Source organism: Pungitius pungitius, chromosome 20, assembly GCF_949316345.1.
Source record: "Pungitius pungitius chromosome 20, fPunPun2.1, whole genome shotgun sequence".
NCBI classification, from domain to species: Eukaryota; Metazoa; Chordata; class Actinopteri; order Perciformes; family Gasterosteidae; genus Pungitius; species Pungitius pungitius.
Window position 1 is genome coordinate 1117580 of NC_084919.1, and position 25000 is coordinate 1142579.

General features: G+C 53.5%; 1 protein-coding gene across 4 annotated transcripts in view; it reads right to left on the reverse strand.

Annotated features, from left to right (window-relative positions):
- Window positions 1-6940: 6940 nt before the first annotated feature.
- hivep2a (HIVEP zinc finger 2a) overlaps window positions 6941-25000 on the reverse strand; it is a 56628-nt gene continuing 38568 nt past the window's right edge. For all 4 annotated transcript variants that reach the window (XM_037448752.2, XM_037448750.2, XM_037448751.2 and 1 more), the window contains 13 exons: window positions 19372-19435; window positions 17924-19278; window positions 15978-17818; window positions 15589-15849; window positions 15318-15486; window positions 13648-15176; window positions 13385-13545; window positions 11229-11404; window positions 10957-11058; window positions 8915-9647; window positions 8735-8834; window positions 7849-7968; window positions 6941-7735 (listed from right to left, as the gene is read on the reverse strand). In XM_037448752.2, coding sequence (XP_037304649.2) covers window positions 7022-7735; window positions 7849-7968; window positions 8735-8834; window positions 8915-9647; window positions 10957-11058; window positions 11229-11404; window positions 13385-13545; window positions 13648-15176; window positions 15318-15486; window positions 15589-15849; window positions 15978-17818; window positions 17924-18914 — 6897 coding nt within the window. In that variant the 5' untranslated portion in view covers window positions 18915-19278; window positions 19372-19435 and the 3' untranslated portion in view covers window positions 6941-7021. The remainder of the gene's footprint in view (window positions 7736-7848; window positions 7969-8734; window positions 8835-8914; window positions 9648-10956; window positions 11059-11228; window positions 11405-13384; window positions 13546-13647; window positions 15177-15317; window positions 15487-15588; window positions 15850-15977; window positions 17819-17923; window positions 19279-19371; window positions 19436-25000) is intronic.

Sequence of the window (25000 nt, forward strand, 5' to 3'; positions counted from 1 at the left end):
TTTTGGATCAAACGTTCCTTGAGCTGCGATTGAAAGACGTCACTTTTCCCGCATGAAATCCGTCTCTGCGTCAGACGTGTTGAAGAGGACAGACATGAGGATGGAGTCCATGAGGGAATGAGGGTCTTTCGGATGGAACCATCTCGTCCTGCTCTTGTCTTCTCTGTTCCTTCCTTCCACCGTGTCTCCGTCCCCTTGGACCGGCAGCGTCCAGCTGGGCTGCGATGGACCGGAGGAGAGGAAAGCCTCGAGATGAAGGGAACAAACGGGTAGTGGGGACGCTGTGATCCCTGCTGTGATTGGACGACTGATTAGTGTCATCACTGTATATTAGTGAGTCCCACAGGAGGTCTCAACCCTCAGCAGAGACACCGTCCTGAGTCCTCGTGAAGCTCCAATCGTCTTCCTCCCTGGAACAACTCCACGTTGAATCTAAGAGTTCATTTATTTAAAATGATTTTCACGAAGCAGTTGTGCAGGACCTCAACACAGTGAAGAGGAGATGAAGAAGGGAGACAGCTTTGTTCCTCCTGGTCACCACCAACGCGGGCTCAATGGACCAGCTACCAGCATCTGGTGCTGGTTACACACACACACACACACACACACACACACAGGGGATGAATTATACACACACTGATGATTCACAGATTACACCTGTTGTTCATGTTCTTCCAGCCCGGAGGAGGAGGAGAAGAAGAAGAAGGAGCAATCAGCGGTTTTTGGCGGCCTGGTGCCAGCTGCTACCTGGAAGTCTCTGCTGAGTCATCGTTCATGTTTCAGGGGGGGTTTCATCCTTTTGATGACATCATCTGAAGCCCTTCCAGGAAACTGCAGAAAAACAACATTTTCCATTTCTCCTCGCAGTACCTCCACCTGCCGGCAGGGGGCGGTGTGAACCCGCGCTCCCACCGGCTCGTCCTCCTGGTCTGTGGACCCGTGGACTCCTACCTGTCTGTCTGATCTCTAACCTCATGTCTTCTGTCCCGCTGTCCTTCCTCACTCTGGACACTAAAGGTCTGGGACACTATCTCTGTCCTCTCCTTGTTTTGGGAGGTTTCCTTTCTCCTTGTCTTCTGGTGTCCATTATCTTGTTCATTTAAAAAGGAGCATCTGTGTTGTCCTCCAACCTGTCCCTTACACACTGCAGTGTCCTCTTTTGTCTTCTGTTTCCTCTCTTTGTCCACTAATCTTTCTTCATCTGATCTCATGTCTCATCCTCTTCTGTTGTTTTCCTCTTTGTTCATTTATCGTTTCCTCTCCTCCCTTTGTCGCCTCCTCTCTCTTGTCCTTCACCGCGTCCTCCTCCTCTCCACAAATCACCAGTACGTTTAATGTGGAGTTCTCCTCCTCCTCCTCCTCCTCCTCCTCCTCCATCTCATCTCCTGCCCTCCCTTCACCTCCTCTCGTCTCACCTCTTCTTTCCTTTTTGTTTTTGAAGATATCTTAAGACTTTTGATTCCTCTCTTGTCTCTCGTCTCATCTTGTCTCCTGACCTTCTGCTGTCTCTTCTCTGCTCTCCGGTTAATTCAGAGACAATTTACTCTCCTTCCTCTCGGTTCATTTCACCTCGTCTCCTCTTTCAAGACTAAAAAAAAAACATTTTAGTACCGCTCCCGCTGGCATCTCCATCCGAACCCAAATTATACAAATTGAGCTATCAAACACACACACACACACACACACACACACACACGCACACACACACACACACACACGGAGACACACACACACACGCACACACACACACACACACGGAGACACACACATAGATGGATGTTCTTTTTTTGCTAATTCCACTGTTTTTTTTCCTAACAGCTAAAAATGGAAACTTGTTTATTCCAATGAACAGATGCCTTGGTGACACACACACACACAGACACACACACACAGACACACACACACACACACACGCACGCACGGACCACCATGGCTGTGCATCGCTCTTTTCATCCTACATCAAACACCGGGGACATAGAACGTCCTTCTTCTGTGCAGCAGGAAGTGGACTCCAGCTCGTTTCAGACTTAAACCACTTTCCGGCCAAATTGACCTTTGGTGGAGTCTTTCCTCTCCTCCGCGCTCCATGGTTACGGTTGCTAAGCGGGACAAACAATGGCTTCAGAGAGTCCGTTTCCACTGAAAAACATCAGCTGGTCCTTTAAAGGTCTGGAGGCTGCTGGAAGCAGTTCTGATATTTGGAATCAGGTCCTCGGGTCCCGATGTGTGGCTGAGTGCTCTCCTCCTCCAGTTCTCCTCCAGTTCTCCTCCTGACAGCCATCAAAGAGACGTTTCATGTGGACCGCGTGTCCAGAGGAGCAGCTGACTCAAGCCTCTGAGTAATGAGCTGGATGTCTCAGCGCAGGATTTATTTAGGATCCAAGGAGTCAGGTGACCCCAGGAAAACCAGAACAGTAGTCCAGGACCATAATCACCTCCAGAGGACGTTGAAATGAGCAACTCAAATCAAGAAGTTGAAGTTGGAGGCTTTTGGAGCCGCTTGGCGGGTCGTTTAGTCGCTGAGTGGACAGCAGGAAAACCCTTCATCTTGGGTTGCAGGTCTCTGCAGCCCCACGTGGTTTTTCCCTTTAACACACACACAGACACGCACACATGCACACGCGCACACACATGCACATGCACACGCACACACAGCGTCACCGCTGAGGCGCGTGAAGGTTGCACAATCAGCAACATGCAGAATTATCAGCCTTCCAGCTGTCGAAGACACGAAGACATCCTCTTCATGTGCCTGGGTCAGTGGGGGGGGGGGGGGGGGGGCGGAGCTTGTGAGCCGTAAAATGGGTTTTCATCCAGGATGAGAAACCTCGACGGGGCTAGAGGGTACTTCCTGGGAAGTGAAGGGTACTTCCTGGGAAGTGATGTTTACTTCCTGGAAAGAGGAACATTTCTTACAGCCCCAAATATTTTTTAATTTAAATATTATATTTATTTTTTTGAAAAACAATGGAATGAAAAAAAATGTCATGATTATTTTTTATAGCGAAAATGAGGAAATTGTGATTTCATACTAGTTTTTATAAAATTGAGCTCTTTTTTAATGCATATTCCTGCATTTTTGAACCCAATAAACCTGCACAAACCCAAACGCTCACTGATTTACTCACTGCTTTAGAACCATCCAGGTTCAATCTGTCTGCACCATTTCATGCATACGACACGCCGTCAGAGAGAGACACAAAGCACACGTTGACGCACACGCGTGTCAGAGACGGGTCCCGGGGGACGGCTCCATGTGAACCAGGAGAAGTTCTCCCACCTCACAAAGCAGCGATCAAACTCATCGGGACCAGAATAACTCGCTTGATCATCTTCCTCAAAGGCCACCGGCGCCGGGACGGGAGACACGTGAGTTGACACCGACCCAGTTGCGTCAACAAGAGACCAAACAGCCCGAGCGATGAGACAGGTAGACGTATGTGGGACATGTGTGACAGAGGGGGGGGGGGGGGGGGGGGAGGGGGGGGGCAGCTGACCTCCTTCAAACTGCTTTTAGTGTTTGAATTTAAACTGTCAGCACGAGGACGGGAGCTTCCGCGTGCTCTCCGTCCCCCCTTCCGTCCCCCCCTCCGTCCCCCCAATGTCTCACACGCCGGGACGCACCGGCTGGATCCACGGAGCCCCCCCCGCCCCCCCCCCCCCCAGGGGCCCAAAGGGCGTGCTGCTCTTTCTTAAAGGTCAGCGGGAGGATTCACTACGAAGCCTCTGTTTTTACAGGATGTGATGAAGAGATTAAGACAAAAGACGTTTGAATAATACATCAAATGACAACTGAGCTGTCAGTCTGGACGTGTTTGATTGACAGCTGAGTCCGCGGGGGGCCATGAGGCGGGAGTGTGAAGACGCTTTTAGCTTCAGAATAAAAGCCCCGTGATTCTCTATCAGCTGACAATGCAAGAAATACACGTTTCATTTAGACTATTTCTACTAGTATTTTACTTCTACTACAAATAGCGCCTGTGTGTCCGTTATTGCTATTTGTATTAAAAGTACTAAAAGGCAACAATAGTGGGACACAAGTAATGATGTTCAAAATGTTTTAAACATAATATTTAATAATGAGCGCAGACAAACAAATGATTCTATTCATATTTATTTGAAAACAACAATCCATTTTTCCACTTCTACTGCGATTCCTTTTTGCGAGGTCATACATGTCATGTGATACATGTCATGTGATACATGTCATATGAACCAATTCCACTGAACACCATCACAAAAGTTACCCTTTAAATGCACGTTACCTTTTTTTTTGTTGTCCTTTTTCTTTTCGTATCGTTGTCACTTGTATACAATGACTTGTGCTTTGATATCTTTGAAAGAGGCAGAGGGACTTTTTAAAGACATCGCCGTCCTCGTGATACGTGTGAATAACAGCGAGGGAGGAGTCATAAGAAGAGGAGGTTATACTGCTTCCAATACACGATACACGATACAGAGACACTCACATTGCAGCCTGCCCGACTCCGCCCACAACCGCCACCTCCACCTGCTCCGCCCCCTTTTAGGCTTCAGGATAGCAACGCTTGTTGTTGCAACAAAGCACGCGCCTCCCGTTCAGGCTAAATATTGCTGAGCTGTAGCGTCCAGCAGAGGAGGCGCAGCGAGAGAAAAAAAAATACAAATAAAAGTTAGCAGTGCAGAGAAAAAGCCTCAAGCGTTGAATGTAGGTGACCGTGGGGGTTTGGGGACAGTTTTGGGGGTCAGAGGTCAAAGCGTTTCTCCTCCTAAACGTTTGCCGTTTCAATCAAAGTTCGCTGCAAAAAAACAAAGGAACCAGGGATCCGAGTGCTGGGCCTCCAGCAGAGCAACATACAGGAAATATAAGGTGCATTAGTCAGAGAGTTAGGTGCATGTTCCTCATCCCCCCCCCACCCCCCCCCCCCACCCCCCCAGAACATAAAGCCAATAAATAAGAGTTCCGCTGAGTTGATGATGTGCCAAAAGAAATGTGTCTTACATCGAAATGGACTGGAATGTTGTTCACAAGCAACGATGCTCCTCACGTCCTGTTAGGGAGGACTGTGTGTGTGTGTGTGTGTGTGTGTGAGTGTCTGTGTCTGTGTGTGTGTGAGTGTCTGTGTCTGTGTGTGTGTGAGTGTCTGTGTCTGTGTGTGTGTGTGTGTGTGTGTGTGTGTGAGTGTCTGTGTCCGTGTCTGTGTCTGTGTGTGTGTGTGTGTGTGTGTGTGTGTGTGTGTGTGTGAGTGTCTGTGTGTGTGTGTGTGTGTGTGTGTGTGTGTGTGTGTGTGAGTGTCTGTGTCTGTGTGTGTGTGTGTGTGTGTGTGTGTGTGTGTGTGTGTGAGTGTCTGTGTCCGTGTCTGTGTGTGTGTGTGTGTGTGTGTGTGTGAGTGTCTGTGTCTGTGTCTGTGTGTGTGTCTGTGTGTGTCTGTGTGTGTGTGTGTGTGTGTCTGTGTGTGTGTCTGTGTGTGTGTTTGTGTGTGTGTGTGAGTGTGTGTGTGTGTGTCTGTGTGTGTGTGTGTGTGTGTGTGTCTGTGTGTGTCTGTGTGTGTGTGTCTGTGTGTGTCTGTGTGAGTGTGTGTGTGTGTGTGAGTGTGTGTGTGAGTGTGTGTGTGTGTCTGTGTGTGTGTGTGTGTGTGTGTGTGTGTGTGTGTGTATGTGTCTGTGTGTGTGTGTCTGTGTGTTTGTGTGTGTGTGTGTATGTGTCTGTGTGTGTGTGTCTGTGTGTGTGTGTGTATGTGTCTGTGTGTGTGTGTCTGTGTGTCTGTGTGTGTGTGTCTGTGTGAGTGTCTGTGTGTGTCTGTGTGTCTGTGTGTGTGTGTCTGTGTGAGTGTCTGTGTGTGTCTGTGTGTGTGTGTGTGTGTGTGTGGGTCAAAAGCAACAAGAATGGAGCAGAACGCGGCGCAGAAGGCCTCTTCATTCACTGAAAGCTGAGAGCGGAAATAATACCACGGGAAAAAAGGCAGGTATGTGTGTATATATATATATATATATATATATATATATATATATATATACACATATATATGTATATATACATATATATATATATATATATATATATATATATATATATACATATATATGTATATACATATATAAGTATATATATATATACATATATATATATATATACTTATATATGTATATATATATATATATATGTATATATGTATATATATATATATATATAAACCAGAGCCAGGGACAGAGCAGCAGAGAACAATGTACAAGCAAACTAGCTCACCTCCATGTGAACGTCCTCCTACATATTAAGTGCCGATAGATACTGAGACAGAGATTCTATAGAATGTATACTATATAAAGTATTCGTATGCTGGGTAAATATTGTGGTAAATCTTACTTCTGTGTGTATAGACCTCCAACAGAAGGGGCTCGCTCAGACGTATAAATAGGTCTAACATATAAAGCCATATTACAGTGTACATATCCTCGCAAAAAACCCTCATGCTTTACATAGAAAAAGGCATCCACGACATTTAAGAAAAAATGTACAATTTATGAAACATGGTAACAATAATAAATAGTATTATAGAATTGCTGCTGTACACAAAAAAAGCCATTTTTAAAATTTCACTCATATAAAAATATGTTTTAGTGCAACCGTACGTAATTGTAATATTCATAACTTCACATCGCTTGTCGAGACTTTAAGGTGTCCAAAAAGAAAGGAAACACAGGGAGGGGGGAGGGGGGGGTAGCAGTTAATACCAAGCTGATACGTGATAGTACTGTATTTACATCTACCTTCCTGCTTTGTTTGGAGATAAAAGGCACACACGTAGCTGTCAGACGTCTCCGTGGCGATCCGCCTCCTTCCAGGTCGAGACGCGTCGGCGTCACCGTGGAAACGGACCCGCAGCCTCCCCCGCGCTCCTTAAATAGGAGAGGCGGCGTGCTGCACACAAACGTGACAGGCTTGTGTTGAGAGTTCCATGAACTGAGTGTGTACACGTGTGCAAAAGTCGGGTTTCTCTCTCCGCTGCACTTCGTCCCTTCTTCTCATCGCTCCTCTTCCTCCCTAGGACACGTCCCGGCTCCTCTTTGTGCTTTCTGCCCCCCCCTCCCTGCCCGCCGTCGGATGCTGGAGGCTTTCCGACGGGGAGGAGGAGCAGGGGCAGGGGGAGGGGGGGTGAGGGGAGGCGGGGTGAGGCCTGACCTCCAGGCCGCTAAAGTGCTGAACCCCGGGACCCCGCGGGGGAGACGGCGAGGGGTGAGGGGGGGGCGGCGACATGGACGCGGACGGCCAGCGCCGCGGGGGCTGGGGGTCGTGGGACGATGCAGAGGGAGAGCAAGGAGTTCTTCCTCCTCCTCCTCCTCCTCCTCCTCCTCCTCGCTCGGCGAGCTCCTCCGAGTCGATGCAGAGCGAGGCGATGGCCTTGGTGCAGGTCTGGATGATCTCCTCCTGCTCCTGCCTCACTCCTCCTCTTCCTCCTCCTGCTGCCCCCTCCCGGGATGAGGGGCGAGGAGAAGTCGACTCCCTCGGCCTCTCGCCTCCTCCTCCTCCTCCTCCTCTGGCTCCCCTCTCGGGGAAGGAGGTGAGATGAGGGGAGGCGGCCTCGTTGGGGCTGGAGTCCTCCGATGTCTGCAGCAGGAGGCGGGACGCGCTCTGCGGCGCCGCCTGCTGACCATGAGGGGAGGGGCCGGAGGGGGTGACGGAGGAGGTGACGGAGTTGGGGACGGAGTGCACCATCTGGATCCCTCCGATGGGGATCATCGGGAACGGCGAACGCACCTGGAATGAAAATGATTGTTTCAGCGACTCATTGAGCTCTATGGACGTAAAATACAGTTTATTATACATAAAAATGTACAATGTAGCCATCCAATAACCATTGAAACCAGTACCTGTAGTTGGGAGTGAAGGGGAAGGTGACTGAACAGGACCTGGTGGAGTGGGCTGGACTCGTTACCGCGGTTACCCCCCTGGTCGCGTTCCCCTGACGACGGCGAGACGAGACAATGGTCCTGGAGGCACGAGAGGAGACGAACATCAATCATCTAACCCTTTGTTCATTAACACACACACACAGACACACACACACACACACAGACACACACACACACACACTCACACACATCGCAATGGGAAACATAAGATTTAGCCCCAGAATAATTGAACGAGGCTCGATGAGAAACGGGTCCTTGCTGCCGGCAGGTGTTTGTTGGAACAACAAAGGCGAGCGGCGCTGGTTAGGACACGCCCCCGGCGCCGGAGGCCGCTCGTCAAAGCGCTTCACGCCTTGTTGAAGTGGGACCAGCAGCAGAAGCCAGAGTTTGAAGCGGGGCTCTTAAGAAGGAAAACAGCCGCGTTATTAACCACAGCGACGGCGGCCTCCATCGTCCCTCCAACGCACTGCGTCTTCATCCCCTCATCCTCCCAGAATGCCTCTGCTCCCGCTGCCAGACGCTTAGGTCCTTTTCTTCTTCTCTTCTCTCTGTCCCCCCCTCCCCCCCCCCTCATTTGTGCTCCAGGTTCACCACAGAAAGGCTCTCTGAATCCCACTCAAGCATCTGAACGTCACACGAAGACCGAGCTTCATTCTGTGTTCTTCTTCTTCATTTAGTGATTCCCACGTTCTCCTCAGTCCAAATATGGCTTCAGAGCAGCGGTCCACGCGGTGACGTCACCACGACTACGTCACCACGACTACGTCACCACGACTACGTCCACTCCTTCCACGCGGCCCTAACTTTTTACTGCTACACAGCGTGTCTCACAGCAGCGTCTTACCGTCTCCATCTCGGCGCTGCTGCCGCGGCGTCCCAGCTCGCCGAGACCCGGAACGCCGCCCCGGTGGCCCGTCCTGAGGCCCCGCGATGCACTCTGCTGGCTGGAGGTCACACGGGAAGCAGAAAGATTAAACCTTTCATTCACAGGAGCAGCGCGGAGGGCCTGCTGGTCGGGACTCACCTCTGGTGGTGGAGGTGCTGATGGAGCCCCCTCCGAGGAGAAACCGGACGGATTATGGCCCTGTGGCGGCCTCGGGGTGAGAGGTCGCGCTTGTAGTCCCTCCCCGCCGGAGACGTGGGCCGAGGGAGGGGGGAGAGCAGCGAGAGGTGTCCCCTCCTGGGGGACAGGTCTCGCCTGTAGCCCCCCAGGTCCCTCTTGGGCGAGACGTGGCGGAGGGGCGAGAGGTCGCGGCGCGGCGACAGGTACCGGCGGGCCGACGGCGAGGAGGACGAGGAGCTCGGGGACGGGCAGCCGGGGAAGTCCGGCCCGGGCGAGGACAGGCGGGAGGACGGGGAGGAGAGGTCGTCGTCCCTGGGGGGCGGGGCCAGCAGGCCTCGCCGGCACTCCGTCTGATCCGTGATCCGGATGCTCGGCACCGTGGTGAAGTAGCCGAAGAGCGGCGGCCGGTCGGCGGGGGCCAGGAGGTCGGGGGCGGCGCGGTGGGGGAGGTGGGGGCCCGGGTAGGACGAGGCCACGGCGGTGACGCACATGGAGGGCGGGCCGTAGGGCTGCGGGCTGGTGGAGCGTGAGCGCGTCTTGGGGGTGGAGTCGCCGTCGCAGTCGTCCTCCTCATCCTCGTCCTCCTCGTCGCCGTCGTCCTCGGCGCCGTCCGAGTCGTCGGCGTCTGAGAACTGGTGATCCGCCATGGCGCCTCTGGACATCTTCTCTGACCTCTGACCTTCCTCTCCGGCATCTGGGAGGAGGGAAGAGAGCAGGAGGAGGAAGAGGAGCGAGATGAACAAACAGGAAGTGGAAGAGGAAGCAGCAGGGAGCTCAAACCAACCAAACATCAGGACGCAGTGCGGCCAGATGTTGGCGAGCTGTGGAGCTCCGGCAGCTGAAGGTTGCTGTTGGCCGGTGAACAAGCATCACTGTGGGTCCGACCTTCTCATAAAACCCACGGCTTTGGAGGATCACTGACGGAAAGGAGAATTACGGGAATGAAACAGTTGCTTTACTGCTCTTTGTGTTAAAGTCGCACAAAGCTCTCCGGTTTCATGGAGCCGTTGTAGATGTATCGAAAAAACCTTCATGACATTCATGACTCTTTTCTTCCCATCAACGTGATTTGCGTCTGCTGGATTCTGCCAGCGGCGAGAAGCACAAACCGCTCAGAGTTATTCAATCGAAAGGAATTTAGCCGACGAGCAGAAATCAAACACAACAACAACAACAACAACAACAGTAACGCACTCAACATCAGACGTAGTGACTGACTTCCTGGAGATCCGCCTTCCCCCCAAAGAAAGGCTGCGTGTGTGAGAATGTGTGGGTTCGTTTCCAGTTAAATAAAATGCAGAGCCAACACACACACACACACACACACACGCACACACACACACACACACACACACACACACACACACAGAGTCGATTAAAGTTTAATTCTGGGGTCTGAATGGTGGGAAGTGACCATTTGCACAATTACGGTAATTACGGTAAGTTTTTCTGAACAGAACCATGACTTTTATTTTGAAAGGTAAAACTCTTGGTCCAAAGTAAATGACTCGTTTAAGAAGTGTTTTCATTTGAGTCATTACGTAAGTAAAGTACAGATGGCTTCAGTAGATTTAACACGAGGGAGCCGATGAATAAATAAATAAATAAACCTCCTTAAACAACGTAAACCTGTGTTTAAACCCACAGACATTTGTCTTCATTTTTGTGGCATACATACCTAATATTGTTTTCTGTAAAAAATACCTTGGTGGAGTTCGTCAATTAATTTGCACAGCAAGTCGTACATTTGGATTTTAAACGAGCTAATTAGGAGCTGGTCTAATTAATGATGATAATAAAGCTGTATTACTTCACACAAACAGCTGGAGATTTATTAACACAAATAAACAAATATTAAACCAATTTGACCCTTTGAGCGCACAACGTCTTCCTCAGTGATGATTGATGTGTGTGTGTGTGTGTGCAGGATACTTCTACATGTATCTTTGTGAGGACATTGGGGGGGGTTCGTAGGACACGATGTGTGTTTGTGCGTTTCCTACCTCCTTCGTCCGCCTCAGCGTCCTCAACAGAAGACGTGGAGACGCCCAGCTCCAGACACTTCTTCATGTGAGCCTTTGACTTCATGTGTTTGGTCAGGTTTCCTACAAAAGCCACACACACACACACACACACACACACACACGCCATTTAACGACCTTCTCAAAGTTCTCCCTGGAGACCACAGCTTGTTAATACAACGCGACGAGTCCGCTCGGTCCGGACCGATCCATCCGTGCATCGTAGAGTTGAAGGGTTTTTAAGGTGAAATGACCTTTGGTCTTGAAGGCGAAGTTGCAGAACTTGCAGACGTAGGGCCTCACGTCGGTGTGCGTGCGGATGTGCTTCTTCAGCATGCTGGGCTTCTTGCAGCGGATGCCGCACTCCTCGCAGATGTATTTACCGCGACCGCGTCCGCGCACGTACACGTAGTCCTCGTTGGATTTGTACCTGGGGGGGAAACGGAGTAGGGACCACGACGAAGGGATCAAAAGCAAAGAATAGAACATTAAAATGCAAAAAGTAAGGTCATCACATTCCTTGACTTCTTATTGTAACAGCATTTGTTAAACATGAATGTGAAGGTAATGAATATTTTCCTTTTGTTGCATCACTGCATGAAGCTTCTGGACCTGGTTTGTGCTTCTCTGTTCTTCCCCAGAAGCTAAAAGGGGAAACAATGAGGCTCCGCCTCTCGGCTTTTGGTTTCAGAGTCTTTACGCCGCTGCTTTTATTCTAAAAACAGGCGACCGCAGTCCCCCCCCCCCCCCCAGCTCCACCCCCCCCCCCCCCCACAATAAACCGTGGTTCTGTCTCCACTCGGTCCGCAGACACACGGCAGCGCGCAGAGACACCGAAGGTCCGGCAACAACAGGTCGCTCCGCGCGGGGGGGGGTCGCAGGGGGCCGAGGGCAGGGGTCACGGGAGGTCAAACGTCAGGTGTCACCGCGGGAAAACACCTCGAGACGTTCACACGACGCTTATGAAAATAAAATATAACGGTTGGTTTTACTTCGTTGTGAAGCAGATTGAAAACGACTGAAACCTTCATGCGAAGAAGTAATGAATATATTTATAATCCCTTTTGGGGTTTGATAATGTGTGTGTGTGTGTGTGTGTGTGTGTGTGTGTGTGTGTGTGTGTGTGTGTGTGCCTTTGCCCGTTTGCCCTGTTTCTTTGCTTTTATCCACGTGCTTCTAAAGTGTCCTTTGGGACAAAATAGAATTACTTTACTGTCTGCTGCGTTTAATAACTCTGTGTGTGTGTGTGTGTGTCTGTGTGCGTGCGTGTGTGTGCATGTGTGTGTCTGAGGGCATTCGCATCTTGGTGGATGTGCTCTTGGTTGAGAATCCTTGGTTTTTATTGGCTCTGCTGTGAGACTATAAAACATTAGGATACTGCAGGAATGTCTCGAGCTTCGTAGCCTGAACTCACTTTTAGAGCTTTTTAATACGGGACAAATTCCTCTGGTTTGTTTGTGGAAAAGAAGCTTAATGTGACTTTATAACGTCGTTATTAATAATAAAGGATCTTCTTGGTTTCGCTGCTGTCAATCAAAGCCTTTAATTGTGACTTGTGAAATGCAGTGTATGTTTGATGAGTCTTATCTCGGTTAAATGACAGCAGAGGTCAACATCTGCTCATTTCTATTAGTAGATTGTGTCAGTTTGCTTCTAATGATGCTTGTTTGCTTTAACATTGTGGAAAGAAATGTACAAAGTAATGGAGTTCTGTAAATAATAAATAGTGAATATAGATCTGTGTGTTACACAGAGTTTAAGGAATCATCTTTCTACCTTTCTATAAGAGAGATACTCGTGAAATACGGATAGAAAGAAACATGATCCGTATAAAAAAATCCAATGAAACGTCTCTCCGTCCTGCTTCTGGTTGTAAAGCTGTTTTATAGTTAATCCTTATTTTACCTTCTGCAAAGGATGGAAATGTTAAAATGATTGCAGATGACTGTTGATGGAAATCTAAGATCCAAATCAGTGCAGAGATTGAACCAATTATTCCTCAAAGTTCTCCCTGTGCACCAGATGGAGGTCCCTTTGACTCATTATGCAAATGAAGCCAACATGTGACTCAAATGAAAACACATTTTCTCTGTAATGGATCGTGAAGATGTTGCATTGATACAATCATACCAAATATGAAGATTTATTTATTTAAATACTTATTCTCCCTTTGATTATTGACTCTCAAAAGGCTTATTGGGGTTTGAATTATTTAGCAGACAATTTAAATTCTACCAGTGTTCCCAGTCACGGAGGAATCGACGCGGTGTAGACTTTCAGTAAGAGACGTTCCATCCGCTGTCGTCTCAGAGGACGAAACCAGCGCTCCCATTAACCCTGTGATGGGATCAGCTGACCAGCGGAAGGGCCAAACCACAGGAAGCACAACGTGCACTTTTGGGGGACGTACCCGCCTTCGAAGATCTTAATGCGGGTCGGTTCGGTTCTGTCGGGCTGCTTGACCGACACCTCCTTCTCCACCTGCTCCTCCTTGGAGCGTTCCCACGACGCCACGCCCTTCATCTTCCTCACCGGGGTACCGGCGTCAAGCGGCATCAGCTCTGGTTTCAGCTGCAGGGGGAGACGGGGGAGACGGGGGGGGGGGGCGTCAATAAGCCCGGCTCACCTTGCTCTGCACGCGTTCACCTCACTCTGTGTGTTTGTTGCGGTCACCTGATCAAACCTCAGCTTCCAGGCCACGGACGACACCAGCTTCCCGGAGCTGGGCGGCGCCATGGCGGCGGTGGAGTAAATCCAAGCGGCGTCCCGCCTCTGTTTGGACCTCAGCAGGGCGAGCGCGGCCTTGGTGCTGAGGCTCAGCGGGTTCGGGTCGTACGAGCTCACGCACCACGAGTTGTAGACGGAGCCGCGCGGCGCCGCCTGGCTGCTGCTGGGCTTGGTGAAGTTCAGGAAACACCAGCTGACCTGGCTGGCGGCGGCGCGCGGGCCCGGGAGCCGGGGGAACCGCGGAGCCTCGCCCACATCCGCGAGCAGCAGGGCCCGACCCGGGCTGCGCTGCAGCAGCACGCCGACCTCGGCGGGCCGCTCCGGCTCCTCTGCCTCGTCGGAGGAGGCCATCGGCTGGGGGCTGCCGCCGGGCTCCGGCGCCGGGTCGTCCACGCTCAGCTCCTCCGGCGAGTCCCGACCACCTGACCCCGGCGAGCGGTCCGTGACGATCTGGAGGGGAGGGGTGAAGCTCTCGGGCCGGGGGACGTCGGGAAGGTGGGGCGCGGAGGACCGGACGGGGACGGCGATCTTGGCGGCGGCGGGGGGGGGGGAGGAGGACATGCGCTCGCTCCCACTCAGCTCCACGGCGCTCATCTCCTTGACGATCTGCCCGTACATCCTCTCCTCCTTCACCCTCTTCTGCTGCTTGGTCTCCACGAAGAGCTCCAGCGAGCTGGTGGGGGAGAGCATGCGCTTGCTGCCTCCGGCGCCGGCCCCCGGGGCCTCGGAGGATGCGGCGGCCGGGGCGAGCGGCGCCGGGGGCCCCGTGCTCGGGCGGTGCTCCGGCGGCGGCTCGGGGGCGGCCCAGGGCGGGCGGCGCAGCGCCGCGCCGTCAGCGTGCCCGAGGAGGTGCGACAAGTTGAAAGCCGTCCCGACTCCTCCGCCTCCCTGGGGGGCCGTCAGCTGGCTGACGCTGGAGTACATGACGCTACCGTAGGACGCCACGTGGGTTTGGAGGCGCACAGGAACCAGCACGCCAGGCAGCGAAGACTGGGAGCCCAGGTTCTGGGTGGCAAAGACCGGTTGGACCTGCTGTAGCAGCGCGGCGGAGGAGGAGGAGGAGCTCTGCTGGCTCAGGGGAGGGTTGCGGGAGGAGAAGGCGGCAGCGTACATTTGGGGGGTCGGCTTCTCCGACTGCGGCGGCGGTTTGAGGACGGCGTGTCCGGGGCCCGGCGGGCGGATGTGGAGCTTCTGGAGCTGCTGCTGGGCCTGGAGGGTCAGCTGCTGCCTGCTGCTCCGACCGGCCTCCTGACTCCAGAACAAAGTGGGCTGCTGGTAGGTGAGGAAAGGAGGCCCGCTCGCGTACTGCTGGGTGGCTTCCTTGTTCATGACCTCGTGACCTTGATATTCCCCCTCGGAGGAGGAGCCCTGGGTCTGCAGGCGATGCGGATGGGACCTGTAGAGAGGTTCGTCCTGCAGGCTGTCCTCACTGATGCTGTGCTGCATGTGGTGCTGATGGTGCTGCTGGTGGGATCCTGCAAACACGACAATGTGTGATATTTAGAGATTGGACACAAAAAAAAATGCCATGAGGGGAGAAAACAAATGAAGCAGAGAGAGACCTGAACACACGTTATAGAAATAGAACGAAATAGAATAGAAGAAATGCTGCTTACCTCCAGTGCTGCTCCCAACTCTCTTGGTTCTGGTGGACACATCGGTGCTGCTGTGGGGGGACCCGTTTGGGCCAGGCCACGTCCCTTGCTCCAGGACTTCCTGTTTGATTGACATCTCAGCATTCCCTGGTTCCTGGGTGATGGCCTCTGGATACACACTCAGCGAAGCCTGTGAAATATCCAGCTGGTTACGTCACAGTGAAGGAGGTCTCAATGCGATGATGATGAAGTGTGATGACATTTGAATGAAGGGATGAAGCTTTTCTGATACCTGTCGGACCAGAAACCCCCTCCGGCGATCTTTCATCCCAGAGGCACTGCAGTACATCTCCCCCTGCCTGGAGGAGGACAAGCTCCCGTAGTCAAAGGATTTACTTCGCATCTCGGGCATCTCTGTGGGCAGCGTGCACGGCGCCTGCTCCGACGAGGACCTCCTCATCTCCCTCTGCTGGTGGTGGCTGGAGTGCCCGGTGCCCGGTACCGTCAGGAACTCCGACTGCTTGGGCCCGCCGCCGGAGGCCGACGAGTCCTCCTGGGTCACAACCACCAAGGGTCAATTTGGACTCATTGGGAAGCAGCAACAACAACATGACCAAGACGTATGACATGAGGACAACGCAGTGCCTGTGATAGAAGGGGAATGGATCTGGATCTGGGTACCTGTTTGGTAGGCGAGGCGGACTTGAGGCCTTCTTCTCTGTCGAAGGACATGGAGAAGGAAGAGGAGTGGGACAGGTTGCTCTCCTGACTGGGGCTTCGAGACAGGCTGGTGCAGGTGGACTCGAAGCTGGATTCCCCGGACGAGTGCTCCATGTCCGCCAGGCGCAGCCTCTTCTTCTTGGGCGGGAGCTTCTCCGACGGCATCTGGGCGAGCGTGTCGCTCCTCTGCGGCAGCTGGAACTCCTCCACGTGCTGCGGCTGCTTCTCCGGCTCCTTGGGTGCCGGAGCCTCTGCGTCCTTCTCGGGCTTGTCGGGCTCCTCCGTCACCCTGATCTCGGGGACCTGGATGTTGGGTTGTCGCACCAGCTTGTGCGGGACGTGGTAGGCCTGGCCGGGGGGGGGCGGCGCCGCCGCAGACGAGAGGCCGGCCGGGTCGCTGTCGCTTTGCAGCTGCTGCTCCATGCTCTCCGCTCTCAGCAGGGCGGATTCGGGGCTGAGCGCATCTTCAAAGATGTCCGTGTCGGACTGTTCCGAGTACTGGCTGGAGAGGGCTCGGTCCGAGGGCAGGTACCCCGGCTGCTCAAAGGACTCGGACTTCTCGAAGGAACTTGGGCGGCTGAGGGAGTTGGTGTGCTGAATGACTGATATCACGTTCCCAGCTGCCTTCCTGACCTCGGACTCGGCGAACAAGGCGATGTCCTCGGAGCACATGCTGGCGCAGGTGTCGAAGCTGTCGGACTGGCTGTGAGCGCTCTGGAGAGAGCCTTTCCCCGTCGGCGTCGCTCTGGACCCGTCCAGACTCCCTCGAGATGAGATGAACTCATCGATCATCTCGACCGAGCCGCTGCAGCTGCTGTCACCGTGTCCGGGGCTGTCCTCCTCGTCCCCAACGCTCTTCTCCTTCCTCCTTTTTCGCGTTGCTATTTCCGACATGCTGACTTTAGTGCCGTACGGGCCGTAGGCCGCGTGCTCCGCGACCCCGACCTTCATACCCGGGGACGAGGCTAAACTCTTGGTCACGTGTCCGTAGCCCTCGGCCTCGCCGGCGTGGGCTTCGTTGGCCGAGTGCTCGAACGCCGCCTGCCTCCGGAGCCTTCGGCCCGGCGGGTAGAACACGTCGTCCGACGTCATCATCTCATCGAAGGAGTGGCTGCCTCGGATGGCGGGGGGGACGCTGAGGTTGGGCGGGGAGGAGCTGGGCACGGAGTTACTCCGGGTCAGCGTGGCGGGGTCGGACGGAGGCTCCAGGAGCCCCGTGCTGCTCTGACAGGGGCCCGTTGGATACTGCTTGGGATCTCCGGAGACTCCCACATCCCCTCTGAAGCAGACGTGATCCTCGGCTATCTTCCCCATGTCCAGGTGGCCGCCGGGCGGCTTGGCGGAGGCGGGGTCTGCACCCGCCGTGCCCACCGTGATGGACTGTCTGGATCGGGAGTTGGGTCGGTAGTACCAGGTCCGACCAAACATGATCTCTTCGTAGGTCTTGGCGTTGGTATTGGAGGGGCTGATCTGCTGCTCCGCGCTCTCGGAGCGTGAGAAGTAGCCGGAGTCCGTGCTGCCTTTGCTGTGAGGACTCAGGAGGTTCAGGGACTGCGACGTGGCGCATTCGGGGTCCTGACCTTTCTTCTCATTCAGCCTCAGGGCCAAACGCTCTTTGATGGAGGGGGACTCGTCCAGGGAGCGGGCCCTGCCGGCGTGCGACGCCAGCATGTAGTGCGAGGACGGGCACTCCATCCCGGTGGAGGGGACCCCCCCGCGCTTGGGGACAATGAGGATAGGCACTTTCATGGCCCCCAGCGGGAGCTCTTCAGCTGGGTCTGCGTACGCTGGCTCCACACCACCTGCACAGAGAGACATGGGGGAGGAACACAGACATGGACGTGTCAGGTAGGGTACTGTGGGTGTACAAAGCAGTGGATTAACGTGATGATGGGTTAGGGTTTGACCTCTGCTCTTTTCGGCCTCGAAGGGGATCTGCGGCACGGCGCTGTCTTTGTCCGTCAGCATGGTGGAGCCCTCCGGACCCTCCTCGTCCGTGTCCGTACTCTGCTCTCCGTCCGAGTGGACCTCGGCCTCGCCCGCCGGGGACGCCTGGTCCGCGTCCCCGGCGCCACCGCGGGCCGCGGCCAGCTCGGAGAAAGGCACCAGCCCGGCCTTGATGGCGTGGGCGTGGGACTTGCGGTGCTTGTAGAGGTTGCTCTTGGTTTTGAAGGAGAAGCCGCAGGGCGCGCAGGGGTAGGGTCTCTCTCCGGTGTGGGAGCGGATGTGCTTCTTCAGGACGCTGGGCTTGGCGCAGGCCCGGCCGCAGTAGTGGCAGATGTACTTACCGGGCTTCTTGGGCTTGGGCTCCTTTTTGCCGTAGCCGTCCTCGGCCGGATCGGAACCCGACTGAGGGTACTGCCCGAAGGAGCCGGGCAGACTGGGGGATTTCTGGCGGGGGAACCTGGCGGCCCCCGCCCCATGAGGGTGGGCGTGTCCCGGGTGCCCCGCGGAGTAGAGGTCCTCCGACGGCAGCTGGCCGGCAAACGGCCAGGCGTGCGGCTCCAGGCCCGGCTGGGGCTTGGCCCCGGAGAGGAAGCGCTCCGTTTGGGGGTGCTGAGGGTACGGCGGGCCCAGCTGGTAGGCGTATCCTCTGGGGAACCCCTGAGCGAAGGGCCCGTGCGGGTCCCGAGGCGGCGGGCCCCCAACGGCGCCGACGGCAGAGGGTCCGGATAGCGGCTTCCCCGGGTTCCCCGCGTTTGCATACTTCTGCTGGGGGGCCGACCCCCCCGTGGCACCGCAGGGCAGGCTCTCCCGCTGCATGGCGGCCGGGTCGGCGAAGGTGCTTCGTCTGGTGGTGGCCGAGGGCTCGGAGGCCCACTTCCTCTGCAGGGACCCCTTCTCCTTCACCGCCTCCTTGTTTGAGCATCTCCGCCCAGCGGACTCACGGGCCTCCATCTTCGTGGCACTCTTTGTGGGTTAAAAGAGGAGAAGGGGGGGAGGAGGGGGGGGGGGGGGGGCGGTGGGGGAGTCGGGAAAGGTGGGTTCTGGAGGGTTACAAGGTCCCGAAACTACACGGCATGATAGCTGAACCTTTGAAGGCTGCCGAGAACTTCACAGGAGCAGGAAGAATCCGTCCATTGCCGAAACAGGCTGATTGTAAAACCCGGCTGGGACCAGGAAGTGGAAGTGGAAGTGGAAGAGGAAGAGGAAGAGGAGCGGTAGTGGATAACATCAGAAATGTTTCCCTCCTTTCAACATCTCGTAAACACTAAAGTTGCGGTGCGATGGTTTCTGTCCGATTCATCCGGAGATAAGTGACCTGCACAGGACGCAAGAAGGAGAAAAAACACGTCTGAGTTAACGGCAAATAAACGTTAAACCATTTTCCAGGATGATATCGGTCAAAACTTACTTCTCTTTGGGGAAAGTAGATCCTCTTCAGCTTTAAAAGTCATCCAGTTTTCACACGCAAAGACCTGCACAAAAACAAGAGAAAAGGCCAATTACCCAAATATTATCCATGAAACCCTCAGCGAAGGGTGAAGTGACCCCAGAACACAACGTACAGTAACACAACGTACAGTAACACAACGTACAGTAACACAACGTACAGTAACACAACAAAGCACAATCAACGTGTGCCACAGAAAGGACTCATTAGGTTTTTTAAGTGCACGCCTGAAGCACAAATGTCATTTGTTTATTCAGTTAGTTTCTTCACTCTTTGCTTTTTGCCTTTTCCACCCCCCCCTCCCCCCCCTCCCTCCACCTCCCCTCCCCTCCCCCCCCCCCTCCTCCCTCCCCTCAGTGAGTCACCGATGCAATGCAAGCCCACGCTGTTCCTAAAAAGACACAAAGGCTTATAAATAGCGCTGTGGAAGTGACGTCGGCGTGTCATAACGCGCGTGGGCGTCCAGAAAGGCCAAGGAGCCATCAGCGCCGCACCTCGCCTCCCTCTGTGTGTCACAGCTGGATCCGACCCGCTGTGCAATCAGCGCAAAACCACAGAAACAGACACACACAACTCTCAGGGGCTGCAAACACTGCAGTAGACACGGTGTAGATGGGTGTATTTCCGGCGCTCAACGTTTCTCAACCACACCAACACCTGACTGCAGAGAGCTGCAGAGCAGACACACACACAGACAGACACACACGCGCACACACACACACACACACACGCACACACACACGCACACACATGAGCGCATGCTGAAGTTGCATTATTGCTTTGTATGTCCTCATCTCAGGGCTTTAAAAAACTTCCGACGCATTGTTTGCGACACACACACACGGACACACACACACACAGACACACACACACGCAGCCTGAGTGCCAGTAAGCAGGCCTCAATGACGTGAGTGTCTTGGGGCCCAACGTGAGATCTATAAATAGCAATGGAGGAAAACATGCTGTATTCTGAGGAGCAGGAATGTTAACTTTGGGCTACCTCGTGTTTTTCACACACACACACACACACACACACACACACACACACACACACACACACACACAGACACACACAGGAAAACAGCAGAAAACATGATCTCAGACCGTGGTCATATTACTTGATGTTTTCCATGGTGTTAAGAGTACAACAATGTGGTCCAAACCCAAAGCAAACACACGGGATGACTGGTGAGTGCGAGGGTCAGCTGACACCACCCTGAGGGCGTCGCTACGGCGACGTCCTCAGCGCGCTTCACCTTAAGGGCGATACAGCGGCACGCAGGTCACGCCGCTGGAGGTAGCTGGGACGGGCAAAAAAGGGGAGGAGTTAAGGCGACATTCACACGGAATTTAGAACCTTCTGTAAATAAACTTCATCAGAACCAGAGGTGGACCACGAGCACAGAACCACTCACACCTATTTTTAGACGGTCTTGTTCCGTCCTTCATGGTGATTCCGACTCGAGTGGCTTCATTCCAGACTTCCTGTCACCTGACACCCACAACTGGAAGAAACATGTGGAACATAAACCCAAGAGCGAGAGTTACATGAGCAGAATGTTTCTGGGTTTCCTCTGACAGACGAGGCTTTGAAGGCGAAGCCCCTCTGACTGGATTCCTCCTGGTAAACATCTCCCTGTCCTGCTGCAGAAGATCCCAAAGTCCCTCAAACGGATCTTTCTCACTCGCCTCGTTGTCCCTCAAACATTTAGCTTCCGAGTCACTGAACCCTTGCGGCTGCAATTCTTAAAAGTCAAACACTTACTGTACCTCTGGCTGCCTCTCGGGGGGGGGGGGGCGGTGTGTGTGTGGGGGGGGGGGGTCACACACACCTGACCTGACAGCCTGCAGATGATCACTGGTGGGACTTGTGTAACGCTGGTTTTGAGCTGAATGAGTGGGAACGTGTAGTGAATGGCTTACATAAAGCTTTATTCATACGTGAACCAGCACAACCTGCCCCAGTTCCTGTGCGTAGGAGAGACACGCAGCAGTGTGTGTGTGTGTGTGTGCGTGTGTGCGCGTGTGTGTGTGTGTGCACGTAGGTGTGTCGGCTGGCAAAGGGCAGGACGAGACACCCAAGTTGTAGGTAGATGAGAACGAGGCGCATTCAGAGGTAGAAATAGCACAAACACAGAGATTTACCAGTGCTTTAAATACCAGGAGTTACTTAACACCAGGGTGGGGGGGGCAGAGGGGGGGCGGGGGGGGGGCAGAGATCAGATCAACTTCCATACACATGGAAATAGATCTAGCTGCTGTTTTATAACCATCACATCCTTTTCTCAGAATAACAGACCTGATGTGAGGTGTGTGGGCAACGTGAATGATGCCCTCCAGAGAGACCTGTTATCCAACCACAGGCGGGGGGGGGGGGCTAACCACGTCCCAGCAGGGCGGGGGGGGGGGGGTTCTACGACGCAGGGAGGGCAAGTGAACACCTGGCACCGACCCTCACCTGGGCGGACTGCTGGGGACACGTGTCACTCCAACATGTGTCTGTGCACACGCCACTGAGGCCACGAGGCCGCGACTGTGTCCATCCACTTCCGTCGCCATCTTGGATTTTAAAGAACCACACGCTCGGAGAACGGGCTGTAGATGACAGAGGTCGTGACCTTAACCCTGTGTGTGGAGTGTGACCCTAGAGGTGCTTTGAGAAAACGATGAGAGGAAGGAAGGATTTTTCTTCAGGGTCGGTTCGGAGAGGATCCTCGCACCTCGACCTCTGTGACCCAGACCCCCCCCCCCCACCCCCACTGAGCTCCAAGATGAACGGAGACGCAGAAGGACCGAGGTGCACGCAGGTACACACACACACACACACACACCAGAATACCCAAACCCTGGAGGTATGAGTACTGTGTGGGCTTTAACCAGTACGAACAGAAGGCTGTGTGTGTGTGTGTGTGTGTGTGTGTGTGTGTGTGTGTGTGTGTGTGTGTGTGTGTGCTATGAAGTGTGTGGGAGGCTGTTCAATCCTTATGTGGCCAAAGTCTCTCTACCCCCCCCCCCCCCCCTCTCTCTCTCTCTCTCATTGGTCAGTCTGGAATTCAGTTGCCAAAACGAAGACAATCAACATTTGAGTAAATCTCCTCTCTGCTTGGATCATTATGGTGGTGTGTGTTTGTGTGTGTTTCAGATTGGGGTTGTGAGGCGCTCATAACTCCACGAGACCCACACACACACAGACACACACAGACACACACAGACACACACTATGAATCCTACTCATATGGTGTCTTGTTCGGAAATGCACCCGATAAGCCTCTCTCTTACCTTCAATGACCGCGACTTCTTGTATGACTGTGTGTGTCTGTCTGTGTGTGTGTGTGTGTGTGTGTGTGTGTGTCTGCGGTGGCTAGTTATTCTTAAATTGGCCCTCCAGGGGGCCGCATACCAACGGCGGAATGGTCCTGAATTCCTGAGAGACAAAAGCGGAGAGAGAGTGTGTGTGTGTGTGTGTGTGGTTGTGTTGTTGTTGTTTTTTACCCTTTTTGCATATTCAGCACAACGTAATTGTGATCATAAAACCATAAGCAGAACAAAGACAAACAAGGAAGCATGAGGGACGGGATGAAGGAGAGGGGGAATAGACCAGAGGACACGGGGGGGGGGGGGGGGGGATTCCCTGCACAGCGGAAGGAGCATCAGGAGGAAAAAGAACAACACAACAGATATAAATTATAACAACAACGTAAAGGACAGACAAAAAGTCACAAGAAGGGAAAAATAGGAGAGAGAAAGGAACAAGGACACATTAGAGGGAGGACAAGAAGACAAAGGTGGGAGAAGAATACGCTGAAAAGGCAACAGGAAGTAGGAGGAATACAGATGAAAGAGCAAGGACACAACACAAGTGAGGACAAAGGAAGAATCCATGGATACAAAGGAGGGGACGATGACACCACCAAGTGTCCTAAGCAGCGCTGAGATAAGGAAACAAGGACATAACAAAGGGACCTAAAGGTCTCAGGGAAGAGGAAATAATGACACAAGGATGCAAACTAGAGAACAAGGACATAACAAAGGAACCTAAACAGTGCGGATGTGGGTAAGGGACCAGGGAGGGGCCTTGAGGACAGAAAGGGGACGTGCCAGCTGATATCGGCTTACTGTCCCGGATCAGACGCCTCGGGCTCCTCACGGGGCTGCAGGCGTGTGCGGCTGGGTGGTCAGACGCTGCGTAAATTATTTAAACATGTTACTAATGGTTTCCATTCAGTGATTAACCACAAGGGAGAGGAGTGGGGGGGAGGAGGGGGGGGCAGCTGGCACTGTGTTTGTTTTTTGGCTCTGCTCCTGTTGGCCCAAACTGGACCGAAACCACACACACACACACACTACTTTGGTTTCACCTGCGTGGAGACGGGAGTGAGTGGGACAATAGGCCGGCCTGAGGAGAGACGGTTACCATGGAGACGATCTCCTCTTAAAAGCCACCTGAACACTTCACCATCTTCGGTTTAACCCACTAAACGTGTGACGATCTTTCTCCAAAGCCGACGCGGTGGTTCCTCTGTTGACGTGCGGAGACCAAACGGACACCAGCTGGTGGAGGCTGACTGAGCGTGATGTTTCTGTAGATCTGCTAGCTGCTGCAGGAGGAAGTGTCATCGCTCTGAGATGATCTTTGGCGGCGATGCAGAGGTCTGGAAGCCGGCCAGTCCTCACCTCATCCTTTATTTATGCCTGTGTATATTGTATATATATATATATATATATATATTTGTTAAGCAGCATCGAACTTCTGAATAAAGTGAAGCGAGCTGTGTGCAAAAGGGCTCCCATCTGGCCTTCTTGAGCTGGAGATGCTGCAGTGGAAGCTCCCAGCAGGAAGCTGCTCTTTAACCAGGAAGCTCCTCGGCAGGACACCGCTTCGTGGGAAGAGGAGGAGGAGGAGGAGGAGGAGGAGGAGGAGCCCGTGTGGACTGAGCTGCAGGGAGGGTGGTGCTTCGCCAACATCTGACCACCACAAAAACGACCAACCACCAGAACCGCTGCACGGCGCCCCGGAGTCCAAGGGGACGTTTGTAATTCCCTCGAGACGTTGGCTCTGCTGTCCTCTGACCATCGTCCAGGCGGACGTGGAGACTTTCCCTCCAGCAGGTCCTCAGATTTCATAACAACGGGACGTGAAGTCACTTTGACCTCGACCTTTGACCTTTGACTCCCGAAACCCAACAGCCCACTCCAAGTGGACGCCTTTGCCAAATTCTGAATGTCCTGGAGGTGCTCCAGAGGTAGCACCTTCGGGATGGGATGGACATGAGGTCACAGTGATATTGAACCTTGACCTTTGACCACAGAACGCTAAAAGGTTCATCCTCGGTGGAAAATGGACGTTTGCACTAAATTTAAATAAATTCCTTCAAGGCGTCAAGATATGCACAAGAGCGGGAGGGATGTGAGGTTGCGGTGAACTTGACCTTTGACCTGTAGAACCGATACTTGAGTGGATGCTGCTGTTTTCCCTCCAGACGTTAATGCGTCATTGGAGGCTAATGCTCACCTGGCTCCTCTCATCTCATGGATCCATCTCAGGGCTCCAGACTGTAAAAGCGCACTTGGTCCAGAACCAAAGACTCAA